Genomic DNA, 22,231 nt, shown 5'->3' on the forward strand with positions numbered 1-22,231 from the left:
ATGGCCGCAGATTGAAACGGCGAAGAGTCCACGGCGGCAGAAAGTAATGCTCGAACTGCACTGTGAGCTCGACAGAGAAAGGGCAAAGACAGGCAAAAACGCCGAGGACAGAGACGAGTTCAGGAAGGCCGACGATGACAATGACTGAAATGGCTTGACGACACGACGAGGACAGAAACAGCGACGAAAACAACAGCTCCCAGTAGATCTGGCAATACGATAATGGATCCAGGAGGAAAAAAGGGGCGGCCAACGACGACGAGGACAGAGGCAAACTTGGCGACACCACGAGGACAGAGAAGTTGAGAAGGTGACGCTACTGTTGGTGGTGGCGGCGTGGAACTCAGAGGGAGAGAGAAAGGGGAAATAGGGTTTTCTTCTGAGAGAAAGGGGGTAGCTGGGCTTTTATATGGGGTTTTTTTTTAAACCTTTGAAAACCGTAAAAAACCAACCGGTTTTCAGTTCACCGATTAACCGCCGATTCTACTGGTTTTTTTATCGGTTTTTTGTCTGACGGTTTTTAAGTTTACCCGAATCGGCTAGTTGACTGGTTTTTGGTTAATCTGGTTGAATCGGCCGATTTGGTTCAGTTTTCAGAACCATGTCTCTAGCCCTTCATTGCTCTCTCTCATATTTATTTTTGGTCCCACTTATAAAATTAATAGTGAGAGATCACACTTTACTCCATCAATTATTAAAAAAAATTGAGAGGATGTATTTCTCATAGTACTATTCATCATCTTATAAGCAAAGGCAGCTATTCACACATGTATATATCCTTTTTCTCTCTACCACAAACTTTTCCTATATATATATATGAGTAGGCATGATAAAAGTTATAACATAGAATCCAATATTGATCAAGAAATAAAGGATGTCTAGTACTAACACTTCAGTACTTGATTGCTTCAAACCTGATGCAAAATTCAACATGATTGATCGAAACACTGCAAATTATCATCCTAGTATTTGGAAGGATTATTTCCTTCAATATGCTTCACAATCCATGGTATATATCTATCTCTCTATATTGTTCATCAAGCATGCAAATGCAATAATGATCAACTGATATATCTTTTATATGGATGTAATGCAGGAATTTGATGATGATGAAACGAAGGCACAAATTGAAAAACTGAAGAAACAAGTTGTCAAAATGCTTGTTGATGCCTCAAAGCCCATTGCAGAAATAGTTAACTTGATTGATTTAATCTGTCGTTTGGGGATTCATTATCACTTTGAAAGCGAGATTGAAGAAGTGCTGCAACAAATTCACAAGAATTATACCAAAAATGGAGAAATAATAATTGTTGAAGATAACCTTCGCTTACTTGCTTTGCTTTTTAGGTTATTAAGGCAACAAGGATATCACGTTTCACCAAGTATATACCTTATTCTATATTTTTTAGGTTAATTTTATATTTTGGCTTAAAATAACCTAAATTAGTTTTACTTTATTTTACTTTCAAATATTCTTTTTAACGTTTATTTAGATGTTTTTAATTATTATTTTAGTTTTACTTATTTCTTCTTATTTTTTCTAATTGTTGGTTAATTTCTAAATTAGTTGGCTAAATTAATGTTAACTTTCTAAACATTTTCTTAAATATTTTGATTGTTGTATGGAACAATAGTTCCAGAAAAATTATTAGAAAAATTATGCTATCACAAATATAAAAAAAATTAAGTTAGAATATTTATTTTTTGTTGATCAAAGATAAAGTTTGACTTTTAATAGCACAGTCACTTAAATCATCTTGTAATAGTTCCAAAAACCTTTTTCAGTTCTTCTTGGTCTCACTATTTACTATAACATAGGCAATTACATAAAAGTGAAAGAGAAAGGAGAGGGGAAGGAAAAAAAAGAAAGAAAAAGGCCTCAGGTTGAGATTGGGGAAGGGAAAGTGAAAGGGAAGGCTCGGGAAAGGGTTGTGGCTTCAGCGTGTTTTTTTTTTTTAAATAAATACAAAATAACGTCGTTTTTAAGATTTTGATAAACAGAAATCGTCTTAGAGATTAGTAACTATTAACTTGGAGAATCACTTAGAGTGCAAGTTCGATGATAGAATTGAGTAACTATTAACTTGAAGAACCACTTTAAAATTTGAGTGCAATTTTAGAGACCACTTTGAGATTTAACTCTTTGTTTCTTCTTAATGTTCATTTCTTTCTAATTGTTGTTGGTTGATTTTTAAATTAGTTCCTGAATTAATATTGACTTTTTAAACTTTTTCTTAAATATTTTGATTGCTGTATGGAACAATATCTAGATGTGTTCAACAAATACAAGGATGAGAACGGAAAGTTTAGTGAAAAACTTGTGAAGGATGTGGAGGGATTGCTAGAATTGTATGAAGCATGTCATCTTAGAATTCATGGAGAAGAGATATTAGATGAAGCTTATGAATTCACTTCCACTCAACTTGAATCCATTGCAACCCAATTGAAGCCTTCTCTTGCAGCACAAGTCAACTATAGTTTAAAGCAATCTTTACACCGAGGTTTGCCGAGATTGGAGGCACGCCGTTTTATTTCAATATATGAACAAGATCCAACCCATAATCACACTCTCCTCACTCTTGCAAAATTAGATTTTAATTTCCTACAAAATTTGCATCGAAAAGAAGTTGGCAACATTACCGAGTAAGCTCTTTAATTTAACCACAAAACCATCCTACTTTGTTAAATAAGTTTTCAAATTCCTATCAAAATAGTCATCTTGGTTAAATGTTTATACTCTTCTACAAAAGTTCAAAAATCAAAATGTTTAGTTTAGATATATATCGAGTGTTAGTTTATTTTATTTTTGTTAAATGTTTATAGTATAAGTTAACTGTTGATATATTTTATAAAAATATTTAGGAGACAATAAAAAATAAATTTCAAGTTATCTCCTTTTGTATTTCTTAACTGATAGAATATATTAAGATTAATTAACATTGATTAGAATTATTTAACATATTTAAATATTTATATATTGTAGAATATTACGTCTTTATAATTTTGATTCTCTTATCATCTATTAATGCCTTTCTATATATTGTATTATTCTATATAACTTGAATATACATAAATTATTTTTTTACTGCTCTCTCTTATTTTTTTAACATTAACTATTACTGTTTTTTTTTTTTTTTGCGTTCCTTAATTATTGCTAAAATAATTAAGTAATATTTGATATAATAATTATGTAATTATAGATGTTATATGTATAAAATTATAAATATTAAGTTAAATAAAATAATTTTGAGTTGTTGTTTCTCCAGTATTATCGAAGTTAAACTTATTTATTTAACTAACCACACCATAATTATAACATTGTTATTGTGTTTTTGTCCTTTAATTTTAGGTGGTGGAAGGAGCTTAATGTTGCTGTAAAACTACCATATGCTCGAGATAGAATTGTAGAATGTTTTAACTGGATTTTGGCGGTTTATTTTGAGCCTCAATATTCTCAAGCTAGAAAAATGCTGATAAAATTGTTTGCTCTTATGTCAATTATTGATGATACATATGATGCTTATGGAACTATAGATGAACTAAAACTTTTCACCGAGGCAATTGAAAGGTTGGTTAAAAATTATAAATAGATACTAATTTTTTTATGCTAGGTAGCTGATATTTTGAGTCCAACCTATGAATTATAGACACTTTGCTGAGTTATTATATTTATGTGTCACATACATTTTGGACATAACATTCATCGACACTCGTCTGACACACATGTATGCTATGTCCAACCGTGTCTTAATAAAAAATAAAAAATCTTTTCCAGAGACACTTAAACACACCTAATACCATTCATCACGTATCAGTGTGTCCAGTCTTATTCTTAACATATATTTTTGAAATAAATTTAGATATAGTATATATTATTATTTATTAAAATAAAAAGATATTTTAAATACTTTATATATATAATTAAAATAAGACATTAAAAATAATTAAAAAATTAATTTATATTTTAATATCAATAAAATATTAAAATATTATTATAATTTATCTAAAAGATTACTTTATATTTTATATGTATGCATGTCCCTGTGTCTTATAAGATTTTAAAATTTGTGTGTCGACATATTCTGTATGATATTGTGTCCCATGTCTATATCAGTATTCATGCATCATAGAGTCCAACTAATTGGTGGTGATGGTAAAAACTGAAATATTGGAAGAGAAAATAAAATTGAAGGAATTGAATGAAAATTTAATAGAATGTTCGAAATTTGAGCTTCTAATGAAAATATCATGCCTTTATTAATTTTAAAATTTGAAAGTTAATTTGGAATTAATGGTCACGAAATTTGTGGATATTGATGGTGAACTATCAAACTTTTCTAACTTGTAAAGTTTTTTCATGGTGGGATACATTACAGGTGGGATATTAGCTCCTTGGATGATCTTCCCGAATACATGAAATTAATTTATGAGTCTCTCCTCAAATTTTTTGAAGAAGTAGAACGAGAACTTGAAAATCAAGGAAGAGCATATTGCATTAAATATTCCATTAAAGAAGTAAGACCCCTTTTTTTAACCTCTTAAAAATATATTATATTTGTTTTGTGGAGTGCATCCATCCAACTCTGTAAAATAACAAGTATTATTCATTTTAATTTTGACAACATTTGCAAAATTTATGAGATATATATCATAGGACGACCGATCAAATTTATTCCATTGAGATCTCTTAGAGCCAAACTCCAGAGCGAATCTAAGAAGAGGAGGCCAAAAATTAAATATTGTATTATATAATTTATAATATTATTTTTTATTATTATTTTTAATAAAAAATTATTAATAATGCTATATTAAAATAAAAAATTCTACTAAAAATAATAATTTTATGTTTAATATCATATAACTAAAATTCTAATTTTTATCATTTATTATTATAAAGAATGTAACATGAACAATATAAATGATTTATTCTGATATTTTTTATACATGTATTTAAAATAAATTAATGAATAAAATATATAAAATATTCACACTAATATATAATTTATTTAAAATGCTTATTTTAATATTATAAAAAATAAATAAATATTAAAATAATTTAATTTTTATGTATATATTTTTTTACTATTCAATTAGAATTTGTTATAAAATATTAAAGTATTTTTCATATGATTTTAGATTGATTGAATGATTAATTTATTCGTCTGCATAAATAAATATTAAAAATTTAAATTCCGTCTTAGTTAAATGGTTAATTCACTTGTTTTAAATTTATTGAATTAGAAAATACCTTAAAAAATTAGTAGTAATGATTTTGTAATATAATACGTGTGGGATGGCAGCTTCAGAAGACAACCCAGGCCTATATGACTGAGGCCAAATGGTTGAATAACAAATATATACCAACAATAGCAGAGTACATTCAGATATCAACATTATCATCTGCTTATCCATTCCTCGTCACAAGTTCTTACATTGGCATGGGAGATATCGCCATAGAAGACATCTTTAAATGGGTAACAAGTAAACCCAAAATTGTTAGAGCTTCCGCAATTATTTGCAGGTTCATGGATGACATTGTCTCTAATGAGGTATATTTATGTGCAATATACAAACACAACATAAAAGTTTAACTATCATATTAGGTATATATAATAATTAATTATTCGCATAAAATATATATTAAAATATAAAATATACATTAAAAATAAATTTAAAATATATATATATATTTATACAAAAAATAATATTAAAAAATAATAATTTAAAATTATTTTATTTAATTTAACATCTAAAATTTTATATATGTATTTATAATTACATATTTATTATATTTAAAATTACTCATTTATTTTAACAATAATTAAAAAATATAAAATAATAAAAAAACTTTGAACTATTTTGAATTGATTTTTATTGTCTTTCAAATATTTTCGTTATATAAAAATATATAGTACTGACTTTTGTGTGCATATTGTATTTTTGAAAGTTCAATTTATATTATAACTGAATTTTAATGTATAATTTTTTTGAATTTTTTTCTTATTATATTTAGTCATGTGAAAGTTATTTTAAAAGCTAAATTTCATTGAACAGTTTGAACAGAAAAGAGAACATGTTACCTCAATAATAGAATGCTATATGAGAGATTATGGTGTATCTAAAGAAGAAGCCATTCAAGAATTGCAAAAGGGAGTTACAGATGCTTGGAAGGATATAAATGAGGAATGTCTGAAGCCAACCAAAGTTCCAATGTTATTTCTAACGCGTGTTGTGAACATGGCACGATTTATGGATGTGATGTACAAAGATGAAGATTGCTACACTCATGCTGAAGGAAAAATGAAGAAATGCATTGAAGCTTTGCTTGTAGATCCGGTGCCAATCGATAATATGAGAAAAAAGGATATGAATCCTTTTATATATGCCTAAACAAAATCTAATAAAATTGTAAGAGAATTTTCTTATTTAATATAGAATATTTGCTTATTTTAGTTCTAAATTTTTTTTTGGATTAGACACTTTAATCTTTAACTAAAATTAATTAACTCGTTAGTCTTCAATATTTATTAATTTTGTAGATCATATTAGTTTTTGGTTCACTTTATTTCGTCAACTCCTAATAGAACTATATTGCATAATTATCGTGTCAGACGTTGTATCATATATACGAAAAAGATAAATTAATTTATGGATAAATTACAGTAAATTTGGTCCTTTAAAATATTATTGTCAGGCAAATTAATCCCAAAATTATTTATTATAAGACAAATCAATCTCAAAAAATATTCATTATTAGAAAAATTATTCTATCACAAATATAAAAAAGATTTTAAGTTAGAATATCTATTATTTTGTATCAGAGATAAAATTTGACTCTTCAATAGTCACTTAAGTCATCTTACAACATACACTACATGAAATAATCAGAATAGCGACCGATATAGAATTTTTAGGAACAGAAAAAAAATCGGTCGCTAAATCGGTCACTAATAGCAATCGAATTAGCGACCGATAAGTTTATTATATAACTAGAATAAAGCTTGTCGCTAAATTGGTCGTTATTTTCAAATTTGGTGACCGAATTAACAACCAAAACAAGAGAAGAAACTACTTTGGGATTTTTGGTCACAAAATCGGTTGCTATTTTTTAATTTGGCGACCGATTTTGCAACCGATAGAGAAATAAGGTGAAAATTTGTTTGGTCACTAATTCGGTCGCTAAGACAATAGTGACTAAATCAGTTGCTAATTGTTAAGATAGCGACCGATTTTAGCGACCAACATAATCGGTCACTAATAGCAACCGAATTAGCAACCAATAAATTTATTATACAACTAAAATAAAGTCGGTCGCTAAATCGGTAACTATTTTTTAATTTAGCAATCGAATTAACAATCAAAACAAAAGAGATAACTTTTTTTGAATTCTTGGTCACGAAATCAATCACTATTTTTTAATTTAGCAATAGATTTTGCAACGAGTTATAAATTATTTGATCCTTAATTCGGTAGCTAATGCAATGATCACTGAATGGGTCACTAATTCAAATTAAATAATATAGTTATTGAAATACCCTCCAAACCCTAGCTCAATTCACCCACACCATTCATCTTCTCCAAACAATTACTGACACAGCACCGTCTCCTTCTTCGCAGCACCGTCTCCTAAGGTGAGGTCTCGTCACCGTTGGCGTCGTCTGAGTTCGCAGATCGTTTCATCGCCGTCCAAATCTGACTTTTTCATTGTCATGCCGTTCTTTCCTCACCGTCGCCTCCTCTGATCGTGCCGCCTCCTCTGCTCACTCCACTGCTGCAGATCGTCACCTTGCCGTCCAGATCGGCTGTTGCTCCTTGTCGCGCAGTTCATTTCTCACCGCCACCTCCTCTGGTAACTTCTTCTCCGGCAACAACAACAACAGTCTCTCCGGTAACTTCTTCTCAAACTAATTTATTTGTTATTCTGAAGCCTCAAATAACGATCATTTGTTGCTGGTAGAAGGATAATGTTTCTAATCAGCGCGAGTACATAGTCCACCTTCTCGCGAATGAGCAGTCTCGGCTTCAAATTCTAGACGCAACTGATCCTGTAATTCTTTGTTTCTTTCTGATTTCTCAAGGTGTAGAAGAAACAGAATGTGATGTGTGTCTGAAAGCAGTGGATGATTTAATGCATGAAGATTTGGTCCGAATTCATAGATACAATACCATAATGTTAATGCCAGGATCGTATAGATGATGCTGTTGAAGGTATTTGTTCTGAATTTCTAGTCCCACAAGCATATATAATTGTTTGATTTTTACTATGATTTTTCTTTTTCTATTGCGAATTTTTTTCGTGCAAGGTGAATCCTGCCAATGAGAGAATGCTTGGAGGTGGTGGAGCTGATGGAGGTAACTGAATTTTTTTCTTTTTTAATTTTAGAAGCTTAGAAAGATTTTGAACGCGTCTAAGTTATTGTTCTCAAATATGCTCCCTGAAATTTGAAAATGTTGAAGAAGAAGAATGGAATGGCAAATTCCTCATTTTTGCTTCAGCATCTAGAATTGAGTACTTATGTATAGACAGTGTAAAACTATTTTCCAATTGAATACTTAGGTTTGCATGACTATTCAAATAGCTTGGGTAAAAGCCAACTACATATGCAGTTGTTTGTGATTGGACGATAATGCAAAACTTTTTCAGTTGCATTCAAATTGAATCCTTAAAGTTTCAACGATGAGTTTTTCATACTTTTTGGTAAGAATTAATCTAGCGAACTAGCTACGAATGACACCATTTTATGTGACTTCCAGCTATACATAGAGCTGCAGGCCCAGATCTTCTTCAAGCTTGCCTCAAGGTTCCAGAAGTCAGGCCTGGAATCCACTGCCCAACAGGGGAAGCAAGGATCACGCCGTCAGTTCTTATTACATTTAGAAAGCATGTTTAAAATGAAGCTTAAACTTGTGAAAATTAGGCAATAAAAAGTATGTAAAAACAGCTTTTGCTTTAAAGGGAATATATGGTAATAACAAAATAGCACTTATGTTATACTTGTGAATTGTGATACTATAACTTCCTTTGGTTATTTATTATAAACTCTTTTCTTCGTTCATGTGCACTTCACAGAGGTTTCAAGCTCCCAGCTACTCATGTTATTCATACCGTTGGACCAATTTACCATGCAGATAATAATCCAGCTGCCTCTCTGGCAAATGCGTACATATAGGTTTTGTAAAGCCATTCTCTGTGCAAATATTTTGTTTCAGTTTTTAATTTGAGTAAGTTTCATCCTTTTTGTGTTTTGGTTCAGTGACATTGTATTCTGAAATTGGTTTCAGAAATAGCTTGAAGGTTGCAAAAGAGAACAGCATTCAGTATATAGCATTCCCAGCCATATCATGTGGTGCCTGTGGGTAGGTTCATTTTCAATTTTCACCCTGCCATCCTAAATTTTAATGTATTTAGCCTTATGTTTTGATTATGAATAATGATCATTTAGGGCTAGCCAATGTGGTTGCACCAATGATTTGCTTTTAGGAGATTTATATTTTAATTATTTCCAAGAATAAAAAGACCATTGTGGTTATTATATTTTAATTATTTCCATCAATATCTTGGCTTCTTTTTAATGACTAGGTAGTGGTCTTTTATACTAGAAATGGTTGAGCATTTTATGATATTTTTAGTGTAAATGGGCTGATTAGTTGGGAAGAGTTGAGCTGAACCTAAATCCGGCCTAATTCTTTTTATTTTTAACTAAGCCATTTAATTAAGCATGGACACCTATGAACCTTGCATTCTGTGCATTGTGTGGAATCATTAGTAAAACTGTTGGAGGTTTACTTGGTTTAATGACATTCTTCATCATTCCACTAACTTCCTTTTGTAGCATTGCGGCCCTGTTCTCATATTTTAGATCCTATTTATTACATATTCAGAGCATTATTATTTATTATAAGTAACTATAAAGGATATAAAGAATGATGGGATCATATATAATGCAGCTGTGAAGTTTAGTTATAAGTGCTATGAATCTGTTGTGTTTGTTAATTAAGTTGTACTAGCTAATACAGCAGCGTGAGAATAAGTCAGCACATAGTCATATATATGTGGAGAGTCATTGGTAGTGTAACTTAGATTTGTATCATTGCTTTTATTTCATTCTTGAATTCCAAGTTTCCTTTTCTTTCCTTGTTCTGCTATCTGCTATGCTTCTTCAATGGATAATAATCATTTTGGTTTTGAAATAATGTATATCATGAATGTGTCAATTCAGTTCTTGAAGAGTTAAATAAATATAATATCTTATAATTGTTATATAATATATGCATGAAATCAATTAAAACAAATCGTGTACTCACCAAATAAGGATGGTTCAAAGACTGGAGAAAATCATGAGTCCAAAAGTTTGGTTGGTAATTAGCTGAGTTTCTTTGAAGAGCATATGGGGTAATTAGCTGTATATGCTTCCGTTAAGTATATATGCTTCCATTTGTTTCATTATTGCTGTTGTTTTGTAGCAAATTTCTACTTAACCAATGTTTAAAATCGCAGTCTACATTGCTACATTCGCAGCCTAAGTCAACAGTTGGAACACCAGCATATACTGCTCCAGAGGTTTTGTCTCGAAAGGAGTATGATGAAAAGGTATTCAAAGTTAGTTGGAATTCGCAAAGAGTAATATTAGGAAATTAACTTTTTTTTAGCATCGGCCAATTCTTTTAAAATTATTTTTAGTCTTGATAACTATTTGGTAATTGTGCAGATTGCAGATGTTTGGTCATGTGGGGTGACTTTGTATGTAATGTTAGTTGGAGCATACCCATTTGAAGATCTAGAAGATCCTAAAGACTTTAGAAAGACTATTGGGTTCAGGTCTTATTCATAACTTACTAGTTTTCCTTCCATGATGATTAACAACACAAAGTGGTTGTAAAGTTTAAAGTCTTGCTTTGTTGGCAGAGAATAATGAGCGTGCAGTATTCTATACCTGATTATGTGCGTCTTCCTTCAGAGTGTAGGCATCTTCTCACTCGCATTTTTGTTGCCAATCCAGCCAAGGCAAGTATTATATTAGTCTATAGATGTTGGATACTATAGTTTGAGATTTTATACTCTATAAATGTGTGATAGAATGCTTAGAGTTAGATTCTATTGTATTGTATACTAATCATTAAATAAATTATATGTGATGGTTTTTAAAGAGGATTACTATTTCGGAGATAAAACAGCACACATGATTCTTGAAGAACTTCCCTAGAGAAATAATTGAGGCTGATAGAAGAATCAATGAAGAAAGTGGGGGCAAAACACCCAATTAAACCAAGGGAAGCAAAATATTACGTGAATTAGCCGTTCAGTCTGTCTGGAGGGAATTATTTTAGGTCCCGCTCCCGCTCCGCTCTATACCCAAAGGTGGATCTAAGTAACTCAGTGAGTGCTTTCGAAGTGGAAAATTGCTTCATTAATCAACCAAATAATATCTCTATGTAATTTGAATGAGCTAAATTCGAACTATATTTGTATATAATTCGAATCTACTCAATTCGAATTATACAAGAACATAAATACACACTAATTCAAATCTATATGATTCGAATTACAAACAAGCATAATTCGAACTAGGTTAGTTCGAATTACACATGTGCACGCTTCCCCAAATAATTCGAACCTAGTTGATTCAAATTACTCCCATTTTGTATCTAGTAGTAATTCGAATAGGGTTTATTCGAATTATCTTGAATCCGGCTATATAAGGAGTTCGAATCCTCCTCACTTGAATCACTTTTCCATTCTCATCCCCACTAAATCTCAGAGAAAACGATCCTGATTCGCTCCGACAAAGACTCGATCAGAATACTCAGCCGATGGGGGACGATCCGGAAAGGCTATATCGGTTGGATGGAGTTGCTCATATAATCGGGATCATCAACGACAAGGTTAGTAGAAAGAAAATTTTGTGCTAGTGGTTTATTTGAGTTAGTGGTTTTGTAGGTGGTTTATGTTAGTGGTTTATGCTAGTGGTATTGCAAGTTTATTTTAGAGGTTTTGCATGTAGTTTTGTAAGCGGTTTATGTTAGTGGTTCATGTTAGTGGCTTTTGTTAATAGTTTTGTATGCGGTTTTGTTGATGACTTATGTTCGTGGTTTATGCGAGTGGTATTGCATGTGGTTTATTTTAGAGGTTTTGTATGCGGTTTTGTTGGCGGTTTATGTTAGTGGTTTTTGTTAGTGGTTTTTGTTAGTGATTTTGTATGCGATTTTGTTGATGGTTTATGTTAGCGGTTTATGCTAGAGAGATTGTATGTGGTTTATTTTAGAGGTTTTGTATGCGGTTTTATTGGCGGTTTATGTTAGTGGTTCATGTTAGCGGTTTATGTTAGTGGTTTTGCATGCGGTTTATGTTAGTAGTTTTGCATGTGGTTTTCGTAAGTGGATTTGATTGTGGTTTATGTTAGCGATTTAAGCATGTGGTTTTGTTAGTGGTTTATTATGTTGGTTTGGCATGTAGTATTTGTTAGTGGTTTCCATAAGTGGTTTCTGTTGTGTGTCTTTGTTGGTTAGTGATTTTGTAAGTGGTTCTAATTATGCGGTCCATGTAATGTGTAGCCTCAGCGATGCATCTCGAGCATGCGGCGGTAGCAGGAATGCGACTCGATGAGAGGTACGTTTCGTATTTGTAGATGGTCGGATTATACCATCTTGCGAGATGCGAGACTGAACGATAGATGGTTTCGATTAGATGAGCCCCTTGTTAGTGTCTTCGTCGAGCGGTGGCGTCCGGAGATGCACACATTCCACATGCCGTTCGGAGAGTGCACGATCACACTTCAGGACGTGACGTACCAGTTGGGTTGCCAGTGCACGATCACACTTCAGGACGTGACGTACCACATGTCGTCAGTGGTTGTCTGACAGATTTCCATATATACATCTAGGGTGGTCGTCCGGCTTGGGTGTGCTTCCAAGAGTTGCTTGGCGTGTTACCTCCTGCGAACCAAATTCAGAAGTTCGCAGTGAACTGCACTTGGTTCCAGGAGACTTTTGGAGAGTGTCCCGCCGGAACCGATGAGGAAACAGTGAGGCGCTTTGCTCGTGCCTATATCATGATGTTGTTGGGCACCTAATTGTTTGCCGACCAGTCCGACAACCGTATTCACATTAGATGACTACCTTACTTGGCTAGGCTTGAGGAGATGGGTGGCTACAGCTGGGGTTCGGCAGCACTAGCTTGGTTGTATCACTGCATGTGTCGAGTGGCCAACAGACACGTGGTGAAGTTAACTGGCCCATTACAGTTACTTCAATCCTGGATCTTCTATCCTTTACTGTAAAGGGCCAGCTAACTTCACCACGTGCCTGTTAACCACTCGGCACATGCAGCGATACAACCATGCTAGTGTTGCCGAATCCCAGCTGTAGCCACCCATCTCCTCAAGCCTAGCCATGTAGGGTAGCCATCTGATGTGAATACGATTGCCGGACTTGTCGGCAAACAGCTGGGTGCCCAACAACATCATGATATAGGCACGAGCAAAGCGCCCCACTGTTTCCTCATCGGCTCCGGCGGGGCACTCTCCAAAAGTCTCTTGAAACTAAGTTCAGTTCACTGCGAACTTCTAAATTTGGTTCGCAGGAGGTAACACGCCAAGCAACTCCTGGAACCACACCCAAGCCGGACGGCCACTCTAGATGTATATATGAAAATCTGTCAGGCAACTACTGAAATAACGCCCGTCCACTGGCAACCCCAACTGGTTCGTCACGTCCTGAAGTGTGATCGTGCACTCTCCGAACGGCATGTGGAATGTGTGCGTCTCCGGACGCCACCGCTCGACAAAGGCACTGACAAGGGGCTCATCTAATCGGAACCATCTATTGTTCAGTCTCGCAAGATGATATAATTCGGCCATATGCAAGTACGAAACGTCGGAACCATCTATTGTTCAGTCTCGCAAGATGATATAATTCGGCCATATGCAAGTACGAAACGTACTTCTCATCGAGTCGCATCCCTGCTGCTGCCGCATGCTCGAGATGCATCGCTGGGGCTACATATTATATGGACCGCATAATTAGAACCACTTACAAAATCACTAACAAATACTACATGCCAAACTAACATAATAACCACTAGCAAAACCACATGCTTAAATCGCTAACATAAATTACATGCAAATCCACTTTCGAAAACCACATGCAAAACCACTAACATAAATCGCATGCAAAACCACTAACATAAACCGTCAACAAAACCGCATACAAAACCTCTAAAATAAACCACATGCAATCCCTCTAGCATAAACCGCAAACATAAACCATCAACAAAATCGCATACAAAACCACTAACAAAAACGACTAACATGAACCACTAACATAAACTGCTAACAAAACCGCATACAAAATCTCTAAAATAAATCACATGTAATACCACTAACATAAACAACGAACATAAGTCATCAACAAAATCGCATACAAAACTACTAACAAAAACCACTAACATGAACCACTAACATAAATCGCTTACAAAATCGCATGCAAAACCTCTAAAATAAACCGCTTGCAATACCACCAGCATAAACCACTAACATAAACCGCCTACAAAACCACTAACTTAAATAAACCACTAGCACAAAATTTTCTTTCTACTAACCTCGTCGTTGATGATACCGGCTATATGAACAATTCCATCCAACCGATATATAGCCTTTCCGAATTGTCCCCCATCGGCTGAGTATTCTGATCGAGTCTTTGTCGGAGCGAATCAGGGTCGTTTTCTCTGAGATTTGGTGGGGATAAGAATGGAAAAGTGATTCGAATGAGGGGGATTCGAACTCCTTATATAACCAGATTCAAGGTAATTCGAATGAGCCCTATTCGAATTACTACTAGATGCAAACTGGGAGTAATTCGAATCAACTAGGTTCGAATTACTTGGGGAAGCGTGCACATGTGTAATTCGAACTAACCTAGTTTGAATTATGCTTGTTTGTAATTCGAATAATATAGATTCGAATTAGTGTGTATTTGTGTTCATGTATAATTCAAATTGAGTAGATTCGAATTATATACAAATGTATTTCGAATTTAGCTCATTCGAATTACATAGAGATGTTTGGTTGATTGATGAAGCAATTTTTCACTTGGCTGATTCACGTAATATTTTGCTTTTCTTGGCTTAATTGGGTGTTTTGCCCAAGAAAGTGTGAAGGAGGAGGAGCAGCGACCAAGCCAGAGTGTTAAAGAAATCATGTGTATAGTCAATGAGGCAAGGAAACCATATCCAAGATTAAAATTGGATTCTGAAGATGCTGAAGCTAAAGAGGGACTTAATGTTAGTGGAGACTTGTGGAACCTCTTTCATCCTTAAATTAATTGTTATTGTCTTTAATTTCTCTTGTTTTAGTGTTGTGTTTTATAAGTCAATACAATAATTACTAATTATTATATGAATTGAATGTTGTGATGCTAAAAATGTCAATGTTGTAAACCTCATTCTATTTCGGTTCATCCCCATCAGAACACAATTAAGATTGTAATTGTAACAAAAAAATTAACATATTGTAAAATATTTTCTATTTCGATATAGATATTAAGAATATTTTTTATATTTATTTGAAAAATTGATCTATGTTTGATTCTTTTTATATTTTGTTGAAATATAATTATTTATAAAAATCAAGTTTTAATAGTGGTATATGTGAAATTAGTAAAAATCTATAATTAGAAAATTAGTAACAGTGAACGATTTAGCTGTTGATTTTAGATTTTCAGATTAGACATCAGTGATCGATTTTATTAGTAACCGATTTAGCGAAAAAAAAGTGGTCGTCATTTAGCGACTAGTTTTATTAGCGACCAATATCGTTTGGTACTAGTTTGGTAGCATTGGTTGAAATTAGTGACCAAGGTTTTAGCGACCAGCAGAATTGGCTAAATCGGTCGTTAAGGGTTTAGCGATTGATTTTCAAGAAAAATCGGCCGCTAAATCGGTTGCTTTTCTGGTAATTTCTTGTAATGATTGGCAATCACATAGAAGTGATTAAGACAAGCTACAAGAAGATTAAGAGGGAGAGTGAGGCAAATGCTAAAGAGATTTTACAAGATAATATTAATGGAGTTTCACCAAAAAGTGATGAAAGAACACATGGAGCCGTCATTAAAATTAGAGCACAGGGAGTAATAGTTGAGACCGGAACACAGGAGGAGCTCATGACAGTTAACTACTAGTAACATGAAGCATGTTGGGGATAGAACTTAAGGACCTCAACCTCAAATTCCAATAACAACCAACAAAGCATGAAATCCACAAAGTGAATGTCTATGGCTTATTTATTGCATCTTGAATAGTGTAAGAGACTGCTTCCAAATCAAAACTTATAATCCAAATTACACTTGTACAAGAGAGTTTTGATCTAGTCTGGTGTATCAGAATTGGGTAACAATTAAATTGGAGAAGAGGCTTAATACGAGCCCAAGTACCAATCCTGGTCCAATGGAGAAAATTATGGATGATGAAGGGGTGATTGGGCCGAGTAATTCAAGTTCGTAGCAGAAGAACAAAAGGAAAAGGAGGCAGTCGATTTGGATGAAGGACTACGAAGCGTGAAGGAATGCGTAGCAGGAGAATAATGCTTAAGACAATAGCAAAAGTTAGTTATGTAACCACCTAGTGGAGAGAGTTATATATAGCAGGAAATGGAGTCACAAAAAGCATGGCAAAAATATCATATATCTTTGAGAGTCTCTCGCAATGTTCTGAAAATCGGTTCGAACTGGCCGGTCGTACCGGTCGAACCGTGAACCGGTCGCTGTAGCGGTTCGGATAATAAGAAAAACCGCAGGATTTGAAAACTGGACTTGAACCGACAAATCGGCCGATTACCGGTTGGTCGAACCGAATCGGGACCCGGCCGGTTTAACATTGCCTCAATACACTGCCGTTTTGTGCTGAGGGAACCCTAATTCCCTTTTCTAAGTTTTCTCCTTCGCAGCCTCCACTTCCTCGTTCCTCCATCTTCTCAGTTCTCAACTTCAGCCTCCCACAGAACAGAACACCACCCAGTTACCCACGACTCCAGGAGGCCCTCAACGCACTCACCGTCGTCGCACTCACCTCAACGCACTCACCTCCGTCGCGCCTTCAGCACGGTGACGCCGTCACCAGCGTCGCGCCGTCAGCTCCCTGGCGTCGTTGGGTCCGTCGCGCCTTCCGATACCTCGCGCAGTCAGCACCTTCCCGCCGTCAGCTCCACCGCGCGCTCAGCTCCGTCGCGCACTCAGCCACTTCGCATGTCACCTCCGTCGAGCTCTGCCTCTGAGAAAGCAGTAGAAAAGCGTTGAAGCATTGTCCTTCGAGCTCTGAGAGAAAGCAACAGATTTCCTCATTTCCAGGTAATTTTTAATTTAGTTATGAACATGATTTTGTGATGCAATCCGATTCTGATGAAACTGTGCTCTGATGAACTGAACTCTGAGTCTCTACTCTCTGAAAACTGAAACTGTTATGAACTGATTTTGTGATTTCATTGATTTTGATGAACTGTGAACTGTGAACTGTGATGAAAGTCATGAAACTGTGAACTCTGTGAACTGTGATGAAAGTCATGAAACTGTGATGAAATATGAACTGATTTTGTGATGCTTTTGTGAACAAAGAAATTTTTGAACCTGAGATGTTGTACTTGTTCAGAGTGTTAAGACTTAAGAGTGCGGCATTCCACAACATGATGATCAAGTGTTACATTTACAAAAATAATAAGAACAAGTTTTGAAATAATGCTTCTCATTTTCTCAGTGTACAACAGAGTGAGGACTAAGAGAAAATTAAAATTGTGGTTGGATCGACAAATTAAAGATAGGAATGGCTACATTATATTATGTTCAATTCTTCAATTCATTGAGTCTTCTTTTTTAATTGTGTGCCAGTTGTTGTTGAGCATCTCCATTTATTTATTTGCACTTGTGACATTTCTTTTATAAGAAATTGTACTACTAGTTTTGAATTTTGTAAGAATAAGTAATGTGCACTTGTGACATTTCTTTTATAAGAATTTTTTGAACCTGAGATGTTGTACTTGTTCAGTTGTTTGTATACTCTGATTTTGAAATTTGGATGTTGTTTGTTCATTTATTGTGAACTTGAGAGTTGAGATTATTGGGTTGGATTGCTGGTAATATTTAGGTATGGAAGAAAGTATCAACCAAGACCTACCTGGTAATATTTAGATGAGATTGATGCTGATTTAGATCAATGTGGTGGTAGTGGTAGTACTAGTACATTTTATGCTGCACCACTTGCTTTTTCTGGTCCAAGTAGTGGAAATGAAGGTGATGAAATCAATAAGGCAAATCTGCAGCAAATTATGGAGGATTTTGATGATTGATGACAAACTTGGATCATTTTGATGCTGCTATGTTATGTTTGATTGGTTGTTTGTTGACTTTTGAACTTTGAATTTGTATCTGAATGAGATTATAACATTTGGTTTATGTAGTACTTTTAATTTGAATGATATTTTAAAGTTTAGATTAGACTATAATTATATTTTCATGTGCTTATTTATATTTTAATTATTATTTTATATAAAACGGTTTTTACGGTTCAACCACGGTCAAACCGGTTGAACCTATGAACCAGTGAACCAGTGCCTAGAGCAGTTCGATGACCGGTTCGGTTTTCAAAACCTTGGTCTCCCGTACTCAAAAAGGAAATTGTTGTTTTATCTTCACCATCCATATAATTCACATATATTTCTGTTACTTCTTCTTATTTGATGTTATTGCTTATTATTGTGATTCTCTGTGTTAATTGTTGATTCTAGAATTATTTTATTGGTTCATTGCCAAGGAGTACCAAGTGGAGTACCAACTGGTGCTTTCGTTGAGAGGCCAACAACGGCGGAAGGAACTTACCTAAATCGGTTGGAGGAGCTCGCTCTCTCTAACAAGAACGAAGTTGCGACGTTGAGTCGGAGGCTTGTTGAGGCTAATGAGCGCATTGTGGAGACACAATCCCAACTTACTATCATCGAGAAACTTCTCCGCGAGAATCTGAAGTTAAAGACCAAGAGAGATGATTAGATTTAGCCAAGGGAGGAATCAGTGATTGGTTTTATTTTGGGATCACCAAGCCCGCGCGGGGAACCGCGCTGGTCACACAAGCTGAAGGTGGCCGACTTGCCTATGTTTAATAGACAGGGGGTAGAAGACTGGGTCTTCAGAGCTTATCAGTATCTTGAAACTTTTGACATTCCCGTTGAGTAGAGAATCCATGTACTTTCCTTCCATCTCGTCGGAGCCGCATACGGATGGTATCATTGGAGAGTCAACAATAACATTGCTTACACCTAGGAGACCTTTCTTGACACCTTAAATTCTTGTTTTGCTTAGAGCGTCTTCTATGACTACCGCATCACCCTCAATTAGCTGAAGCAAGAAGGATTTGTGGAAGAATACCAATGTCAGTTTGAGGGGCTCAGCAACCATTTGACTGGGCTGAGTGAGGAGTGGATCATAGCCCTCTTCATTGCTAGACTTCAAGAGCATTTGAAGTGTGAATTGTTACTGGCCTACCCCAGTTCATACATCCAAGTTGTATCCATTACTAAAATGCATGAACAAAAACATGCAGTGACTCTGGACCTATCCAAGAGCAATGTAATCCAGTACAATCCGTCAGCCATTGCTTCGACTCGATTTGCCCTCAACAAGACCCTAAACTCGGTTAGCCCCAACCCAAGAACTGTAACACAGAATTCCACTCATGCAACTTCTACATCAATCGTATCGCAAGCTTCTTCTCCTTCACCCAAGATAACCCTCATTCCATTCAAGAAACTTATTGTTGCTGATATCCGCGAGAGAAGAGAAAAAGGGTTGTGCTACTATTGTGACGAAAAATATGCGTCAGGCCACCGTTGTAAAGCTGCTTACTAACTCTTGGTGGGTGAAGATGAAGTCTGCGAGTTGTTACAAGAGAAGGCGGAGGAAGAGTTCGGTGACTCTGGTTTTGATTTCGAAGATGAAGGGAATAATGATGAGCGTTCGACTCCGAGAATAAGTCTCAATTCCCTGGAAGGGGAGTTTCACCCTAAAACCCTCCGCATCCGAGGCACTCATGGGTATCATCCTCCGCTGATTTTGATTGATGAGGGCAGCACTCATAACTTTGTGAAGTGTTTGGTGGCTTGAAAGTTGAATGTTCCTCTCACACCAACTCTGACCTTGCAAGTGATGGTGGATGATGGGGATTCCATCCATTGTAGGGTAAAATGCGTGGGGTTAGCTCTCTCAGTGTAGGGGTATGACTTTACAGTGGATGCATATGTCTTGGATTTGAACGGAGCAGATGTGGTTTTAGGTGTATACTAGATGATGAGGCTTGGAACCATTCGGATAAATTACATGGAATTGTTTATGAAGTTTAAGGCCTCTGGCAATTGGGTGATTTTCAAAGGTAAGAGGTTGTTAAAGGAAGCTAGCCTCAACTGTAGAGAACTAAGAAAATTACAGGAGAACAAAGCTATTGCGTCACTATTCCACTTAGAGGCTGTTGATTCTGGAAACAATAAAGAGGAGCTTACGACTGATGATGATGAAGTTCAGCAAATACTCAAGAACTTCGTAGGGGTCTTTGAGGAGCCAATACAGTTACCACCGTCGAGGATGGTGGATCACTTTATTCATTTAGTACATGGGAATGCGCCGGTGAGTATTAGACCGTATGGATATCCCACTTTTAGAAAGCAGAGATGGAAAGACTTGTTGATGAGATGCTATAGGTAGGGGTCATCAGGGATAGCCAAAGTGCCTTCTCAAGTCCGGTCTTGCTTGTGAAAAAGAAGGACGGAGGCTGGAAATTCTGCGTTGACTACCGGGTTTTGAATGCTATAATGCTAAAAGATAAATGTCCAATACCAACCATAGATGAAATATTGGATGAATTGCATAGGACTATTTATTTTTCTAAAATAGACCTGAGGAGTGGCTACAATTAGATTAGAATGCGGGAGGAAGACATAGAGAATACAACTTTTCAGACACATTGGTCACTATGAATTCGTCGTGATGTTGTTTGGGCTCACGAATGCAGACCTTCCAAACGACGATGAATCAAATTTTTCAGCTTTACTTCAGGTGCTTTATTGCGGTATATTTTGATAATATCCTGGTATATAGCAGATCGAAGGAAGAGCACATGGCACACTTGAGTCAAGCATTGCAAGTTTTGTGTGATAATAAATTTTTTGCAAAAAGATCCAAGTGCTCATTCTTCCAACAACAAGTTGAGTACTTGGGGCATGTTATAACAAGGGCTGGAGTTTAAGTTGACCCCACAAATATAGAATCAATTCTTGCGTGGCCGGTTCCCAAAACAGTAATACAATTTCGAGAATTTCGCGAGTTAATCGGTTACTACCGAAAATTTGTGGCGAATTATGCTCGGTTGGCTTTTTCCTTGATCGAGTTGTTGAAGAAGAATGCTTTTAATTGGACATTGGAAGCACACCAAGACTTTGTCCAATTAAAGAAATTTATGACCCACACACCGGTTCTTACACTGTCGAATTTTCAAAGCCATTTGTGATTGAGACGGACGTGTCCAGCACGGGTGTCGGAGCAATTTTTCGCAAGAGAGTCATCTTGTGGCTTATTTTAGTAAGAAGCTTGGGTTTCGGTTAGCACATGCCTCAGCTTATGTAAGGGAATTATATGCAATGACTCAGGCAGTAGTCAAGTGGTGGCACTACCTTTTAGGACAAAAATTTACTATTAAGACTGACCACCAGGGACTTCAGGAACTCTTGACACAAGTGATCCTAACCCTAAAGCAGCAGCACTACCTTTCTAAGTTGCTTGGGTATAATTTTGAGATTGAATTTTGACCAGGAAAATTCAATAAGCCAGCTGATGCCTTATCAAGATAAGATGAAGAGGGCGAGAAATTTCACTTCAAAGCTTTCTTAGTTGTTCAGTCATCTATTATATATATATATATATATATATATATATATATATATATATATATATATTTATATTATTTACCTCATGTATATATTATTTCAATCTTATGTATATTATTTACCTCAACAAATATCCTTCAATTAGCATCATTATTTAATAATATTTACCTTGATTCCTTCTCTTGGCCAAATGCCATAAGAAAACAAAAGGAAAGAAAGCCAAAGGTGGCTTATACATGCATATACTTTTCCACTCATTCAATCAAATCTTAACATCCACAACTCTTATCAATCCTCATCAATTCCAATACCAACAAAATCAT

At 35.1% G+C, this 22,231-nt stretch overlaps 2 protein-coding genes across 6 annotated transcripts; both read left to right on the top strand.

The window, feature by feature from the left end:
• Positions 1-248: 248 nt before the first annotated feature.
• Positions 249-6,460, top strand: LOC112707843 (probable terpene synthase 2). The gene is made up of 7 exons (XM_025759840.3): positions 249-1,009; positions 1,097-1,382; positions 2,271-2,643; positions 3,350-3,568; positions 4,377-4,515; positions 5,301-5,549; positions 6,055-6,460. Exons 1-7 carry the CDS (start codon positions 875-877, stop codon positions 6,388-6,390), a joined length of 1,737 nt encoding a protein of 578 aa, XP_025615625.1. The 5' UTR covers positions 249-874; the 3' UTR covers positions 6,391-6,460.
• Positions 6,461-7,475: 1,015 nt separating this feature from the next.
• LOC112707845 (uncharacterized) lies at positions 7,476-11,632 on the top strand. Of its 5 annotated transcripts, XM_025759843.3 has the most exons (10): positions 7,476-7,888; positions 8,079-8,208; positions 8,304-8,352; positions 8,755-8,857; positions 9,071-9,170; positions 9,283-9,357; positions 10,499-10,591; positions 10,710-10,819; positions 10,907-11,005; positions 11,149-11,632. In XM_025759843.3, the coding sequence occupies exons 3-8, from the start codon at positions 8,317-8,319 to the stop codon at positions 10,735-10,737; spliced, it is 435 nt and encodes a 144-aa protein (XP_025615628.1). In that variant the 5' UTR covers positions 7,476-7,888; positions 8,079-8,208; positions 8,304-8,316; the 3' UTR covers positions 10,738-10,819; positions 10,907-11,005; positions 11,149-11,632. The 5 variants fall into 5 exon arrangements, with proteins under 5 accessions (XP_025615628.1, XP_025615630.1, XP_072057617.1 ...); XM_025759845.3 differs by lacking the exon at positions 8,755-8,857; XM_072201516.1 differs by lacking the exon at positions 8,755-8,857 and having other exon boundaries at positions 10,520-10,591.
• Positions 11,633-22,231: the final 10,599 nt, after the last annotated feature.

The sequence above is a fragment of the Arachis hypogaea genome, chromosome 8, assembly GCF_003086295.3.
Source record: "Arachis hypogaea cultivar Tifrunner chromosome 8, arahy.Tifrunner.gnm2.J5K5, whole genome shotgun sequence".
NCBI classification, from domain to species: domain Eukaryota; kingdom Viridiplantae; phylum Streptophyta; class Magnoliopsida; order Fabales; family Fabaceae; genus Arachis; species Arachis hypogaea.